General features: G+C 42.8%; 1 protein-coding gene across 1 annotated transcript; it reads left to right on the forward strand.

Annotated features, from left to right (window-relative positions):
- Positions 1-516: 516 nt before the first annotated feature.
- On the forward strand, positions 517-14,482 carry LOC120502779 (cytochrome P450 2U1). The gene is made up of 5 exons (XM_039710544.1): positions 517-1,071; positions 6,104-6,736; positions 9,857-10,018; positions 10,980-11,147; positions 11,570-14,482. The coding sequence occupies exons 1-5, from the start codon at positions 633-635 to the stop codon at positions 11,746-11,748; spliced, it is 1,581 nt and encodes a 526-aa protein (XP_039566478.1). The 5' UTR covers positions 517-632; the 3' UTR covers positions 11,749-14,482.
- The last annotated feature ends 1,676 nt before the right edge of the window (positions 14,483-16,158 follow it).

A 16,158-nucleotide genomic window follows, 5' to 3' on the forward strand; every position in this document is an offset into this window, starting at 1 on the left:
AAGTTACCCTCAAAACCAGTTCTGGGTGGGTTTGGGGGATTGGGGTGTTTGGGTGTGTTTTGGGTTTTTGTGTCTGTGTTTGGGGGGTTTTTATTGCTATTTTATTGGAGAGAAAGGAGGAGAGCTACATGTCTTTCTCCTCTAGAATTTAAGTGCCCTAAAAAAAATTTCAAGTGCCCTTTCCTCTAAAATTTCAGAGCTGGGACATGATTCTAGGTTCGTCTTTGGCCTGGAAACAGAAAGTTTCGAACTGCGGGTTTTTGTGTTTGGGAAACGGGAAAAAAGGTCATCTGCATTTCCTTCCCTTCTAAACCGCTAAAAAAAATAGCTATTTGCGTGAGGAGCATTTGAAAGCAAGTCCTGCGGGGGGGGTGGGGAGGAGCGCTCACTTTCGTTGTTATTGTTGGTTTATTTACAGGAGCAGGACACGCGGGTTTACGTTCAATCCCTCACGAAGCCGGGCTCCGCGGCGCGCTGCCGGCCGCGGGGCGGTGCCGGGCCGGGCCCGCTCCCGCCCACAGCCGGCGGGCCGGGGTCAGGGCGCCGCGGCCTCGCCTCCCGCCCGCCCCCGCCATCTTAAACCGCTACGCGCCGGCGGCCGGCCCAGCCCGGCGGTGCCGCTGCCCGCGGAGATGGCGGGGACGAGCACGGAAGCTCGGACGTGGCTGCTGCGGCCGCCCACGGCCACCGAGCTGCTGCTGGTGGCCCTGTGCTGGCTCGGCTGCTACTGGCTGCTGCGGCGGTGGCCGCGGGCGCTGTCGGGGCTGCCGCCGGGCCCCGCGCCCTGGCCGCTGGTGGGCAACTTCGCCTTCGCCCTTCTGCCGCCTCCGCTGCTGCGCAGGTGGGCCATGGATGTGAAGGGCGACCGGATCTCCCCCGCCTTCTCGCCCCATGTCTTCCTCACCGGCCTGACCAAGATGTACGGCAGCATCTTCCGGCTCTTCGTGGGCAGCCGCCCATTCATCATCCTCAACACTTTCGGGGCGGTGCGGGAGGCGCTGGTGCAGAAGGCGGAGGTGTTCAGCGACCGGCCCTCCGTGCCCATCGTCCTCATGATCACCCACCACAAGGGTAAGTGCCCGGGGCACCCCGAGTCCTGCCCGGGGAGCTGCCGCACGCCCGGTGATGGCCAGGGGTGCTCGGGACCAGGGTGCTCAGGACCGAGGGCTGCTCTGCCGAAATTTATAAATAACTCCCACGAATTGTGGACTGAACTATTTGCTTGCTTTTTGCTCCTCGCGTGTGTCCCTCGCCCTGCTGCTGACAGAAAGGAGACAGAGAGAACCTCGCCCTGCCTTGAGGTGCAGCATCCCCGCGAAGCTGGCGGTGCAGCACGGAGCATCTCTGGGTGACTGAAGCGCCCGATGCCTTTGGCTCTGTGTGCTCTAAAGGGACTGAGGAGCTGCTGGGGTGGTTTACACTGGAGAAGGGGAGGCTCAAGGGGAGGGAGGCCTTATCTCTCTCTCCAACTGCCTGAAAAGAGCTTGTAGCCAGGGCGGGGTTGGTCTCCTGGGTAATAAGGGATAGGACAAGAGGAAATGGCTTCAAGTTGCACCAGGGGAAGTTTAAGTTGGGCATTAGGAGGAATTTCTCCACAGAAAGGGTGGTTTGACAGTGGAATGGACTGCACAGGGGGATGGTGGAATCACCGTCCCTGGAGCTGTTCATGGAAAGGCTGGGTGTGGCAGTCAGTGCCATGGTCCTGTTGACAAGGTGGTGTTCGGTCATGGGTTGGAATCAGTCTCAGAGGTGTTTTCCAACCTCGTTGTTTCTGTGACTGGCATTTGTGCAGGGATTTAAGGCACAGCTGGTCTGTCACCTGCGGGCTTTCTGATTTTGGCTGTGTGAGGAGAAGAAATTTCAAGTACTTGGGCAGTGGTACAAAACTGTTCACTCCCCCAGGTCTTACTAGGGGTGGCAGAGATTAGACTGCTTAGGAGTCCCATGGCTGCACAGTCCGTGCTGCCTATGTACAAGCTACTGTTGCTGAGATATTTGCAAATGTGTTATTCTGCTTGTCAGAACTTACTGAGCCTGTTTGGGTTTGGTTGTCTTTTTTTCTTAAGAGTCCAAAGGAGAGTTAATAGCTTTTGCAGGAAAAAGGCATGAGGGGTTTAAACAAATGCTGACAATACTGCAGGTAGAATTTCTTCATGTTTAGTTTTTAGGTCATTACTGATCTCAGTGTTTATGGAAATATACTTACCCTTTTTGAGTTTAGGAGGTGGACCCCAGAAGGCTTCTTAGTGTGCTAGCTTGTTGTGAATCTTCCCTATTTTTATTTTTTTCCAAGGACAGGGAAATCTGGTTTTTAAGTGCATGAAACATTTATCTCTTTTTCTTTTTTTTTTTTGTTCCTATACCAGAATTGCCCTAGTAAAGAGAGAAGAAAGTGAGTGAGCTAGATCATGTTTATTAAAATGCTATCAGGCACCATTGCTGAAATTAGTTTAAAGAATAAAATTAAAAAAAAAAAAATTAATTTTGTTGGTTTAATGATATTGTTCCAAGACAGATCTTACTGGCACGTTGTTATCATGCATGAGTATTTTTAGGTACAGTACTTCAGCAAGAACTGGAGGAGGAAAGGGGAAGAGGAGTTAGATAATTTTAGCAGTGCTGTAAAACCTCATGTTCAGGCTCATGGTAGATTTCTTTCTCCTTGAATGCTGTGAATTTCATATGTTTCTTGTTCTCTGTCAGATTCGTTTGAATATGGTGAAGCAAAGAGTAGCCAGGGCAGCTGGCAGCTTCACCAGTGGGTGCTCCAGGAGAGCTGGCCATGCCAGGAACCTGATGTCCATAGCCAGAGCATGCTGCAAGCAGCCCAGGGACTGTGCCTGTCTGTGTTGCACTGTGGCAGGGACATTGTGTTGCTCTGGCTTTGGTTTTATCTGTAGGGTCACCGTAGCTGTGCTCAGGCGTGAGGACTGCAGCATCAGGGCTGCCCAGTGGTCCATAGAACATCCCCAGCTATTCCATAGTGCTCATGTTAGCAGCATGCTGGATTGCCCCAGATGTAGGCGTATTGTCGAGTGAACCACAGGGCTGGTGTGTTCTGAGGGCACAAAGGGTCAATGTGGGAGTGGGGCCACTGCCCCCACAAGCTGGTTCTCCAAATGCCAGTGGAAGCTGCAGATGCTGTCCCTGTGCAGCCCTGGATTTAGTGGTGGCATGAGGAGACGACTGAGCCTCTGCAATGCTGTGTTTGTGTTAACAAGTGTTGCTTTTTTCATCTGTGGTTCGTGGGGGTGGCAGATGGGTTACAGCGCTCAAACTGGAGGCCTCTTAAGATGGGTTTGGGTGATAATTTCAGGAGTTTGTGGGTGAGGTGTTTCTGCAGGTCAGGACAGCAGCAGTTGTGTTAGTATGTACTAGGAAAGGAAACAGGGCAGGATGATGGGTAACTTCAGCTCTACCACTTACAATTTGGGTACTACAGCTCTGGGAGGTTTAGTGTCCATTTTGGGTTCCTTCATTTTATAAGTGAGCTATTATAGAGATATTTTCTTGTAAGCTACATTTGCTGGAATAGTTTTGTCTTTACCTTGAGCTGCCCTGCCAGGTATGGTATAGAAGAAAGAGGGGCTTATGTCAGCTGTGTGGTTCTGCTGCAAGTAAGATGCAAAGAAAATAATTGTGCCTGGGGGAGAGCAGGTAGAAGTATCAGAAATGGCAAATACTACATTTCAGCAACTTGATTAGCAACTAAGGGAGGCCTTCTTGGCTGGATAGAAAATGCCATAAGACCTTAAGGGAGAAGGTAGTAGTCAATTCTCAGTCTTAATTCATCATCAAATATGTTTGCAGAACGAGAGGTAGTAGATTGGAGAGAAACAAGATATTTCTGTGGTCTAATTTTAGTATTTTACTTTTTTGTATTCTATAGCTATGAGAGGTAGCAAAGACTGAATCTTCAGAGTATGTGGAGTCAGAGTGGTTGTCTGCCTTTATAGCCCTGCCCTGTGCATATCCACATGTGGACATCTGGCAACACAGAAGCTGAATGTTATTAAATGTCATGAGTGCTGTATTTGTCAACGTTCTCTGGATTGTAGCAGCACTAGAGCTAGCAGTAAAAAATGCAGGGGATGAAGAATAAGTAAGCCTTTGCCACTTGTGAGGGTTTGAATTTTTTTGTGTAAAAAGGGGGAATAAAACAAACTCTCTGGTTTTCTGAGTTTGTTGGTTGTATTGAAAGGGTTTCATTATCAGCTCATAAAAATTAGGCCTCTGTAGTGAGCATGAGGTCCTAGTTATTGTTGCTTCAGAATTTATTATTGTATGGCCTTCAGGTTTTTTTTTGTTTTGCTTTGCTTTAATTTCTTTACAAGAGAGGTTGTTTTTGTTGTTTGGGGTTTTTTTTAAGAGTAGAGACGTCTGTGCTCAGTAACTTCACTTTTTAGGGCAGGCAGATTTTCTTTGAAATCAGCAAAGGACTATTCCATTATTGTAGCTTGTTCAGGATGCAGTTGAGAGTTTGCTCTCTTCTCTTACCTCTGTTGTTTTGTATTTATGCTCTTCTTCTTCTTCCTTAATCTGTCTTCTATGTAATTCTTTCCCAATTTACAGATCAATTGTTAGTATTCTGCAGTAGTTTGGGGTTGGGGACATTAGAAAACACTGATGCTTTCTGCAGGACTGCTGGAGAGGCTCACTGTGTGTGGGGACATTTGTTGTTGGTGTTAGCTTTTCTGTGGGCCTAGGCAAGTCTCTTTTACATTCAAGACAATAGGTCTGGTTTGTTCTTGGCCAAATGCAGCCCCAAATACTCCTGTTTTTTCACTTAGCACTGGTGTCCTCAAGTAGGTTAACAGGAAACAGTTGAGAGAGGAAATCTGGAAAGTTTTTGGTTCTGTGTTTTGAGGGGCCAGGGAGTGGGCATTTGAATAGATTGCCTGAGGAATGTCTTCATGCAGAGAAGATGAAATTCAGCTGACTCTGAGCTTGTCCTGATTCTTCCTAATGTTCTTGTTTAGGATGTTTGAAGCTAGGTCATGTGTTTGTATTATTTTAGCATTAAGGGCTAGGAACATTAACTTGTAATAGAAATGTTGGCATGAGGAGACGACTGAGCCTCTGCAATGCTGTGTTTGTGTTAACAAGTGTTGCTTGTAAAATATAGAAAAGTAAAATATAGAAATATGATGCATCTTCTAGTACTTATGTACTACTTCTGTTTTCTTATGGTCATTTCTCCTTTTAAATTCAACTTTAAGGTTTACAGTTGACAGAGGAATTGATGTTGCTTTTACAAAGTAACTTTCTGTTTTCAGAAAAAAATAAAAATAAAAAGTGGTGTTGTTTTGCTAGAAGAACAAATCCAGAACCAGATCATGTGTGATGACTAAACTTTCTCAGGTTAACCATGGAGTACATTAGAAATTGCAGGTTGTGTATTTGTTACCCTATGGTGTCTTTGGTGTGGTCTTCTAATTCAACATAAGAGATGTTTCTGTTTGAAAGTGAGTAATAGGGATTTAATTTAAATGGTGTTTCATAATGACACAGTCATGCATAACAATTGCCTACAGGCATCAAAACTGTTGAGATGCATATCAAGCAGGATTTTGCCAAGTGTCTCTGAACCTGTTTTCACCTTCCCAGTTTTCTTGCAGTGTGAGTGTCCTGTATTTTTATTATAACTTAAAGATAAAGCTCTCTTGTAATAGACACACTTGCAAAAAGTGTTGAGAAGTTTGTATAACACGAAGGAGAAAAAACACAAATCAGTTTGTGTTTTAATGACTTCTGTTATACCTTGCTGAAGAAGTTCATATCTCAGGACATTGGGGAGAAAAGGCTATGTCTAACATATATCCCAGATTAACTGTTCCCTCTTCTCCATCTGTGTCTTGCAAAGTCTAGTGAAACTAGTGATGTAACTTGGATATTTGTTTCAGTGATGAGGAAAAGGAGAGACAGGATTTCCCAAAAGCTTAATAAAGAACCTTGTGATTTTCCTTTAGATCCTAGACAGGTGCTTGGAAGAGATTTCGTGTGTATGATTTCCTTCTCTTCTTGCTCTTGGGTTGCAGGCATGGCTAACTATTTCTAATTGAAAGTTGGCATTTTGCTTTCAGTCTCTCCGTTTTTCTTTCAGGTGTTATTTTTGCACCTTATGGCCCTGTCTGGAAGCAACAGAGGAAATTCTCTCTCTCAACACTGCGTCATTTTGGAGTAGGGAGACACAGCTTAGAGCCTAAAATCATCGAGGAGCTGAACTTTGTAAAGGAAGAAATGCTGAAGCATGGAAAGGATTCATTTAATCCCTTCCCAATCATTCGCAACGCAGTGTCCAATGTTATCTGTTCCATGGCCTTTGGCAAGCGCTTTAACTACGAGGATGATGAGTTCAAGACGATGCTGAAGAACATGGCCCGTGCCCTGGAGCTCAGCGTGAACAGCTACATGATCCTGGTCAACATCTGCCCGTGGCTCTACTACCTTCCCTTTGGGCCTTTCCGGGAGCTTCGGCAAACGGAGTTAGACATTACTGCTTTTCTGAAGAGAATAATTGCCCAGCACAGGGATACGCTGGATGCAGCAAATCCCAGGGACTTCATTGATATGTACTTCATCCACGCGGAGGAAGAGAAGAACAACAAGGAGAGCAGTTTTAATGATGATTACCTGTTTTTTATCATTGGTGATCTCTTCATCGCTGGCACAGATACTACTTCCAACACGTTGCTGTGGTGCCTGCTCTACATGTCTCTTTACCCTGAAGTACAAGGTATGATTACTTTTCTTCTAGGTGATTTATTCCTGACTGTAAAGCTCCAGATGGATGCTCAGAAACAGAAGCAAGCAGTGACAGTGAAGAAATCATTTGGAGAGCCAGTGGTTCATGTTGTATGTGTGATTTGAAAGGCTGGTATGTAATCAGACATCTTCTATCCTGCTGTTCTATGATGATTTCTGGGTTAGTGCTGTGTATTAAGTGCTAAATGGCTCTTTAATCTGTGAATTTCTTCTGGTTTGGTACAACTTTATCATTCCCATGCAATTCCAGGGAACTTTAGCACGTTTGAAAGACTTTGGCAGTTGTAACATTCCAGGCATGTAGTAGTGATACATGTATGAAGACCAAAGTGCTAAGGTCTGCTTTTATGGCTCCCCTGAGCAGGGAGGTTCTGTAGCAGAGTCTGGGGAAGTAAAACACTGCCTGCTGTAGAGCAGGATCACATCAGAGACAGCTTAAGCAAACTGGACTTGCACAAATGCACAGCACCAGCTGCCAGTGTTGCTAGAGGGCCTCTCCCCATCAGTCTGGAGTGCTCAGAGCAGTCAGGTGGGGGAGGATGAGGGATGGGGGGACACAAACAGAGGCAGAACAAATTGGCCCAGTGTTAGGGAAGGATGACCTTATGCTGTCTACAACTGTCTGATCAAAAGATGCTAAGAAAATGGAGGCAGTCTCCCCTGAGGTGTGCAGGGAAGGGAAGGGAAGCAGTGGAAACAGCCTACAACAAGAAAATTTTGATCAGATACCAGGAAAAGAAATTGCCCTGTCAACATAGCAAAGGAGTGATGCAGATTGCCCTGAGAGTTAACAGAATCTCTGGTTTTGGAATTTTTCAAAACTAAGTGGGTCATGACTGGTAGTAGTCTCACCTACACTGAGTTGGATCTGTTTGGAAAAATCTCTTCAAATAGGTCAAGATCATAGTTTATTGCACAAAGTCAAACAAACTGCAAAACTGGGCCCCAGTGCAGTAGATGGGAGAAAGTTCACTGGGGACAAATGTAAAGTAAACTTTTATTGCACAGGCTTATTCTTCTGTTTTAATGCTGCGTGTTATCACTGCTTGACTTGATATGCAGTTACATGGATTAGATGTATTCTAAATTACAGAAATGGAATCCAGAGGAGTTTTGTGTTTGTTTTTTTTTAACATTTTTTCCTTCTGCCTGGTACTGTATGTGTATGTGCTAGTCAATTTTCACTGTTCTGCTGATCTCTAACAGCTTTATTACCTCTCTCTGATTTCCCCTTACACTGTGGCTCTTGTCAAGCAATCTAAATATGCTCAGTAGTCCAGACTGTATCAGTTTTAGTATCCCATTCCTTATATCCTGATTGCCTTGGAGCTATGTATGGGCCCCCTTTTTTATTCTAGGTAATACATTTCTCTTAAATGTATTTCCTCCCTACAGAAAATACCTGAACTGTGTATCCTTTAGAAGTAGCAAAAGTTGCTTGCAGTCATGGAAGGGAAACTAAGAGCTATCAGAGGAAAAAAAAATATTTTTCTCTTTGGAAACAGTTTTGCTTTTTACACGGAAATAGAGAATGATGTGGATGGACAATATGGTGCTGAAGCCATGGGTAGTATTTGGTTTGTTCTGTTCCCTGACTTTGTTTTGGTCCTTGACTTCTGAAGATCATTGAGATTTTTAAATATATGAAAAGTTGTATAGCAGTTCAATTAACATGCTGTTGCAGAGGCTGCTGTTTGGCTGCTCTCTGTATAGTTCCTTGTATTTTTAGAAACGCTGAACAAATGAGTTGTTCAGGATAAAGCACTGGTGTGACATTTGGTTTGAGACAGTCTCTTTTTTTTAATATTGAAAAAAATTATTTATTTGTTTAGATTACTGTGAACATACATGCCTGAATATAGGGCTATGATGTGTTCCTGATAAAAGTAGCAAACCCCCACAACGAAAGTACTGGAGAGCCACTCTGTCAGCACATCTCTTGCTGTATTTTTTGTGGTTTTTAATGTTCCTCATGCATGGGCTTTTCTTCTGGGGCAAACCCAGTAGGTGGCAGCAGTGGCTCCTCAGACAGTTCAGGCAGCACTTGGGGATGCTGCTGGGGAAACTGGGACAGTTTTTTTGCATTGAGCTTTTATTTAATCTTGTATCACTGCTAAAGAGAGAAAAGAGAAAAAACTCAGAGTAGCAGCAGCCTGGTTGGAAAAGACAAGTGGAACAACCACAAAGTATGCAGGATATAAAGGGTAAAACATAAAAACTGTCTTTTATTATTATTGAATAAAGGTTAGTTTTGAGGTCTCCTTTTTCAAGATTGTCTTTTGTGGTGTAGCCAGATTGCAAGTTACCTGCAAGAAGAGGCGCATCATCTGTGTGTATATAGGTGAAGCAAATCTTGGAAACTTCTATGAAGAGAATTACTTGTGTGCTGAGCCTTCAGTGAAATGAAAGGGACAAGGAAATAATTTGATATTTTTTTCTCCCCATGAATGAGGAAGTTGATAAGCTCATGAATTTTTTTGACTTTGCAGGAGGGCTGCAAAGGGAAAGGAGCATCTTCTGCTGCTTTTGGGGGAAATGGGGAATAGCTGAGTTTAGGTTCTGTGAATAGAAAGTAGGAAAAAGCAAGAATGAGTTAAATGGCTTCAACGTTTGCAGTAACAGCACCAGAATTCCTGCTCCAGAATGAAGTATCTAAATCAACTGCATGAAAAACTTTCCCATCTCTTCACACTCAGGCACACACTGCATGCAGTTCTCTCACTGTTCAAGTTTTTATTTGCAGAGCAGAATCTTGGTGTTTTCGTCATTCAAACGACTGTATAATTAAACTCTTAAAGTAAGGTTATGTATATGTTTGGAGTAGCAGCAGGACTTTTCCAATACTGAAGTGCTAGCAAGGTCTGTCAGCTCAGTAGCTTTCTTGAGTGTTGTCAAGATTGTGCTTGGTTGTTTTCTTCTTACCTGAGTTTGTTCCTAAGGCTAATGTTGGCATAGGTGTTTCAGCTAGGAATCACATCTTGAAGTAAGTCTTGAGAAATCTATGTAAACAGTGAAGCAAGTACAGTCAGATGAAATTGAGATGATGTCTTCTCACATATTATGTCTTTATTTTTCTTGCTCCTTTGAATAGAGAAAGTACATGCAGAAATTGAAGCAGTTCTAGGACGTGACAAAGTTCCCTCTCTTGCTCACAAGGCTCAAATGCCCTTCACAGAGGCAACCATTATGGAAGTGCAGAGGATGACTGCAGTTGTTCCCCTTTCTATTCCTCGAATGGCCTCAGAAACTGCTGGTAAGCATTTCTAGAGACTCATTACTATAGCGTTTCCTCTGGAGCTGAAAATCTGATGGGACATCTAGTGATAATTTACAAAGACCTCATTTACGTATTAGAGCCATAAAACAAATATGTAAAATGTCCTTTATAGGAAGCAGGAGGCCCTGACAGAGTTCTCTATGTAAGCAGCATGTCTGACCTGACATCCAGCAGTTTTTCTAATCTCAAGTGATGTCTTCTCTGGGGATCAGCTTGTACTGACTAATGTGCTAAGTCATAGCTGGCAGCTGAGACTGCAGCTTTGTACCTGATAGAGCAGAGCTGTTCTTGGTGTTCTGACACAGAGGTCTGAAAGCATCAGTTTAGAGTAATTGGTTTGCTAAAGTCTTATACCACTGACCTCCACACATACAGGAAATATTAAGAAATGAGTCTTCCAACTCATCTGTGTGTTTTCATAGACATAGCTGAGACTGGCCAAAGTTGGTGTGAGAGAGCAATACTCAGCTTTAAAACCTATTACTGAATTGATCTGCTTTCCCAAATGTTTTGATTTGCAGGAGAGTGAGATGCAGCAAGCTGAAATGAGACTAGTCATTTCAAAACCCTTGTGTCACAACAGTTCAAAGTCCATCCTTTGACTGTGGTGGGGCTCTGTGACAGCACAGGAGCAGGAGGAAAGTGGGTCACAATATTGGGGTGCTGCAGAGTGCATTTCTGACAACTGCTGCTTCCTTCTCCCTGCAGAAGCTGTTGGTGTATCTTGGTGTCTTTCCAGCTGCTCAGGCTTGTGTGATTATGACTCAGGCAGGGTAGCAGAGCTCACTTTTGCCTTCAGCTTTTGCCACATTTGCAGCCCACAGCTAGGGATCAAAATAATTTTTTGTGACATACTCTTGTTGTCTTTTTACTGCTATTTTTCCCCATGTTTCCTTCTAGTAACTTGTCACATCTGTGTCTCTGCTTTTGTTTAAAGTGCTCCAGGGATATACTATTCCTAAGGGTAGTGTGATTGTGCCCAACCTGTGGTCAGTACACAGAGATCCGAACATTTGGGAGAAGCCAGATGAATTTCAACCATCAAGATTTCTGGATGAAAATGGCCAGCTAATAAAGAAAGAGTCATTCATTCCTTTTGGAATGGGTAAGATAATCCACATGGAGTCATTAGCTTGGTGGGTGGCTGGTGATGTTTCAAGTGTAGGGCCTTGGGGATGAGAGATGTAGAAGTTGCACATAGGACCAATTATAGAAGTAGATTTATTATCACAGTTGGTGGCTTGCAGAATGGTTTGGGTTCCTAAACAGCCAGTCACCAGACAGAAATTATGAATTGTCGTTTGATACTACTTTTGCTGTGGATGTAAATATTGTTAATATGAACGAGTACAGCTGAGCAAGGCTTAGAGTCATATACAGGAGACCAGAGCTTCAGAGGTCATAGCTAAATAGTAGTTTGTGCATTTTCTGGACTATGGTAGCACAGGAACACAGGAATTACATGTGTGTTAACAAATAGGTCAACTGTATAAAGCCAGTAATACCTCTCTTCTAACTGTTCTTTAGGTAAACGTGTGTGCATGGGAGAGCAGTTGGCAAAAATGGAGCTGTTCTTGATTTTTTCAAGTCTTATGCAAAGTTTTACCTTTATGTACCCTGAAAATGCTGCAAAACCATCTATGGAGGGAAGGTTTGGTCTGACTTTAGCTCCATGTCCATTCAACATAATAGCTTTGAAGAAATGATACAGTATCAAAAAGATTAAGCAAAGAAGTACTGCACTTTTAAAATACTGCTTTTTTTTTTTTTTTTTTTTTTTTTTTTTTTTTTTTTTTTTTACTATTTCCAGTTTATTTTATTACTTTCTTTCCAGAAAATAACCCCAGCTGTGTAGGCTTTCCTAGTCAGTGAGAATGATCCATTTAGCCTTCTGGAAAAAAGATTTTTTTTGTCATCTGTTGCATTCCACAAATGAACTGACAGCATAGTTTTTAATTTGATATTAAAACTTGGTGGGCTTAACCTCTGTCTGTTATGGTCAGTTTGTCAAATGTTGATTATGGGAGAATGGTCCAAAACGTTTGTCACTGTTCTGGCAAATAGTAATTGTAAAAAATTGTGAAAGCCACACATAAACATTTCATTTACCAAAGGAGTGAAGCACATTGTGTAATATTAAAAGTATTAATTAATTGATTGTTAGCATTTTCTGTGAAAACCAAGATTATAACTGGGCTTAAATAATTTTTTGCAACTAACTTATAGGTGTAGTCGATTGGATCCAAATATCCTTGAGTTTCAGGGCTCGCTATAAAAAAGCAGGTACCAAGCTGGAAAAGCCAGGATTTGAGGCCAAATCCTTGAATATGCCATATTCTTAGCATGAAATGAGTGTGCAGCATCGGGATGCAGATGTTTTCTCTCAGAATACAAACAAGAGCAGACTTCTCTAACAAGAATCAGCAGAACTCTGTTCTCTCTGGTGCCAAACATATTCAAGACGTCTGTGCTGCCTCTTGGCATTCGTTGTTTACCTCATGGCAGCAGTGGCTGCAGGCTGGACGGGACCAGCAGCTGCTCACTGGGAAAACACAAACACTACAGTCTACAGTGTGTAGTTCTGAAGTGGAGGCTGGTGCTCAGGTTTTTCATCCACAGGCAGTGTGGACAGTACTGCCACAACCTCTGGCTTTGGGAACTGGAGTCTTCAAATACGGCATCACTGCAGCAGTACAGGTACTGCTTATACATTTACCAGGAACAGGAGGAAGCTGACAAACTCGAGGTTTGGATATAATGGCTCTCTCCTTATTATCTCCATACAGACTAAAAGGATCTGTAGTTCATACAGCATTAGTGTATCAGTACTTTTTTCACACGAAGAATCTTAGTGCAATTAACCACTGTCAAACCAGCTGCCAAGGAAACCTCATTAATTGTTTCAGAACAGGGCACTCAGTCTTGCTTTGTGTTTCAAACATGGAAAGTGATCTTTTGGGGGACTGTATAACAACTAACCTTTAAATGGTTGTTCTTAATCATTCTTCAATCTCTTAACACTCCTTTTGATTTATCAGAATTTCATATCACATTAATTGAGTTTTTATATACTCTTCTAAATATTTTTTTCCCCCTCACTGAAGATCTAGAGAATACCCGGAGCCCTCCTAATGTCAAGTTTACAAGACTGGAATGTGAATTTGAATGTAATTTAGAATTCGGTATTTTATAGCTGAAACAAAACTTAAATTGTAAAAGAAGAGACAACTTTTCAGCTTTAAATTAATGTATGGTTTTGTCACTTTTAACCTTGAAGTTTTATAAGCCAGGTAGTGCCTAACAAAGACTGTAAGATAGTTATTATGCATTCAAATTAAGGTTTTCTGTTACCTGTTTTGAATAACAGAGTGCCTTAATTTTTGAATTATGTATTTGGTTGGTCAGGTATCCCACTGTTTGTGTGAGAACTTTCAATTCTTTTCAATTTAATTAGGTTAACTTTGGACTGTATAGGCTTGTGGGTCTGGTTTTTTGGTATGAAGTTTTTGAAAACTTAGTACAATAAAAAGTTGATTTTGGTACCAATGCCAGTGAACTTGCTCTAAAACCAGATAGTACTGGAGAATTAAGCACTTTATTTAATTTAATTTTGTATTTTCCAATGAATAAATAGATTCTGTAGAGTTGGGATTTTTGTCTGGAAATCCTAAAATTATGCTTAATTGAGAAGCTAAAATTAAATGCTGATAATATTTATCTTTCTGTTGAAATGCCTTTTTAAACAACATAATGATGGTGTGCAACTGATCACTTGTACAAAATACCTGTCCTTTTCATCAATGAGGACACATTTGAAAAGCACTTTAGTATTTTTTTACAGATTCCAAAGAAGATGCAATTCACATAATCCCCTGGTATGTGAAACTGTACATATTTGTGCTTGTTTTGCCTGCTGAGTTTAGTTTAAAATGTCACCTTTGAAAACTGTCCTTTGAGAATTAGCCTTCTACAAATACTACTTTGAGAATGTGTTTTTTGGTGATACCTGTAATCAAATGCTGCAATGTGTGACAGGCTAAAACTACTGGAAGTTCCAACCACGTCAAGGTGTGCTAGAATACAGGATTCTGTTGGAAATGACAATAAAGACCTGTCTTTCATACCTTCCAGGTGCATTGAAATTTTCATAGGATACCATAAAAGTAACTAAACAATAGCATAAAAGCAGCAAAATCTGTGGTTTTCAAGGTGTGTTGCCATCTTTGGCAAACTGTAAAGAGTGGTAGCAAAGTTGGTTTGTTTTTGTAAATGTATCCTCCCCTTCTCCTTTTTTTAGCAGAGGAAGCATCTCAAATGCCTTGTTGAAAAATGTATGCTCAGATAAGTGGATGACTGTTTCTGAATGCTGCAAATATCTTTATTTCTAAAATTACTTTGCTTCAATGTATTTTTATTTTGAATAAAGTAATTCCCAAGTAAGTGTTTCACAGCTTTGCAAAGTCATTTCAATGAGTTCCACTTACTGACTAAACTTGTGGTGTTTGGCTTCTTGCATCTTGCAGAAAAAGCTTCTGAGTGAGAAAATGTTAAAAATGCTTTGGATGAGGAGTGAAGGAGGTGGGGAAACAAAGTGAAATTGGGAAAATAACATTGCCAGGCATGTGAAGATCAAATGATAGAGGTTTTTTTAAAAACAGTTGCCCAGAATAGAAGAAGAGGGAAGGGTGGGAGATGAGGAAGATAAAAGAGCAAATGAATTGTCAGCAGGAGGTGTGCAGTCTGCAGGAAAAAAAGCCTGGGCAGAAGTTGAGGTGTAGTTTTTTTCGACTCCTGGCATCAAGGAGACAGAGGGCAGAGAGGGAAAGGGGTGCCAAGGGGGAGTCTGGGGGAGAGGGCAAAGAGCCTCCGAGGGGAATGTGGGAGATCCTTCCCTATGGAAGAGCAGGGCTGAGCAGGAGCCAACCGAAGTGTTTGTGGGGAGGGGTGGGTAACAGCGCTGGTGTTAACCAGGAGCTGGCACTTAGCAACAAGAGCTGTAGGCGGAAATCTTGTGTCTTATGCCCTGGAGTTACATTGCAGGTCACTTGGCATACTGCTATTTTTTGTTGGTTTATTTGGTTTTTAGGGGAAATTCATTAATTACCACTCAGCTGTCATTTGTATACACAAAGATCATTAAAGGGTGAGTCTTTGGATAAAACTCTTTCCACAGCCACTTCCTACTCCTGCCTAATCCAGGTGAATTTTTTTGCAGTAAGTTTGTGGTACAAAGTGCAGAGATATGAGAATACAACACTTTATTTGAATAAAACAAGCTGCTTAATGTTTACCCTGGTGCTGACTCAAGTAGTATTTGCAGTGTTGTCAGCTGCTGCTGAAGTGCAGGTCTTTCTGGTGATAAATTAATTAGATGGAAATCAGGGCAGTCTGCATCTGATATTATTCAGCTGTTAGTGTTTATAATGGAAGAATTTTTTTCTTTTTCTTTTTTTTTTAAATTTTAGTTGTTTATTATGTATCTTGTGCTAGCCTGGAAATAACATCCCCTTCTAGTCAGGAAGCTTTTGTTGTGGAGAGAGAGCTTCTAATGATGTGAATAGGAAGAAGGTTGAGGTGCTGGAGGGTGTCCAGAGAAGGGTCTGGAGCACAGGTCCTGTCAGGAGCGGCTGAGGGCTCTGGCACTGTTTAGCCCGGAGGAAAGTGGGCTCAGGACAGATCTTACCGCTCTCTACAACTCCCTGACAGGAGGGTGTAGCCAGGTGGGGGTAGATCTCTTCTCCCACACAACCAATGATGGGATAGGAGGGCACAGCCTTGAGCTGTACCGGCAGAGGTTTAGGTGGAACCCCGTGTTCACAGGGAGGGTGGTTTGGCACTGGAATGGGCTGCCCAGGGAGGTGGTGGAGTCACCGTCCCTGGAGGTGTTTGATGAAAGACTGGATGTGTCACTTGGTGCCATGGCCCAGTTGACATGGTGGTGTTTGGTCATGGCTTGGACTCGATGGTCTCGGAGGTCTTTCCAGCCTCATTGATTCCACGAGCACGGGCAGCGGGAAGGTGAGCGCTGAGGGCGACGCGGTGACCTCTGAGGCAAAGGGCGGGCATCAGCGCAGCCTCGGCCGCCGGCCCCGCGCCAGCCGGGCGTTCCGGCCATG

Source organism: Passer montanus, unplaced genomic scaffold, assembly GCF_014805655.1.
Source record: "Passer montanus isolate IOZ18808 unplaced genomic scaffold, ASM1480565v1 scaffold23, whole genome shotgun sequence".
NCBI lineage: Eukaryota > Metazoa > Chordata > Aves > Passeriformes > Passeridae > Passer > Passer montanus.

Excerpts from the sequence above, each read along its gene's own strand:
- LOC120502779 (XM_039710544.1), top strand. The coding sequence starts at position 633 with ATGGCGGGGACGAGCACGGAAGCTCGGACGTGGCTGCTGCGGCCGCCC. Across the intron at positions 6,737-9,856 it reads TCTTTACCCTGAAGTACAAG|AGAAAGTACATGCAGAAATT; the intron begins GTATGATTACTT and ends TCCTTTGAATAG. Across the intron at positions 10,019-10,979 it reads AATGGCCTCAGAAACTGCTG|TGCTCCAGGGATATACTATT; the intron begins GTAAGCATTTCT and ends TTTTGTTTAAAG.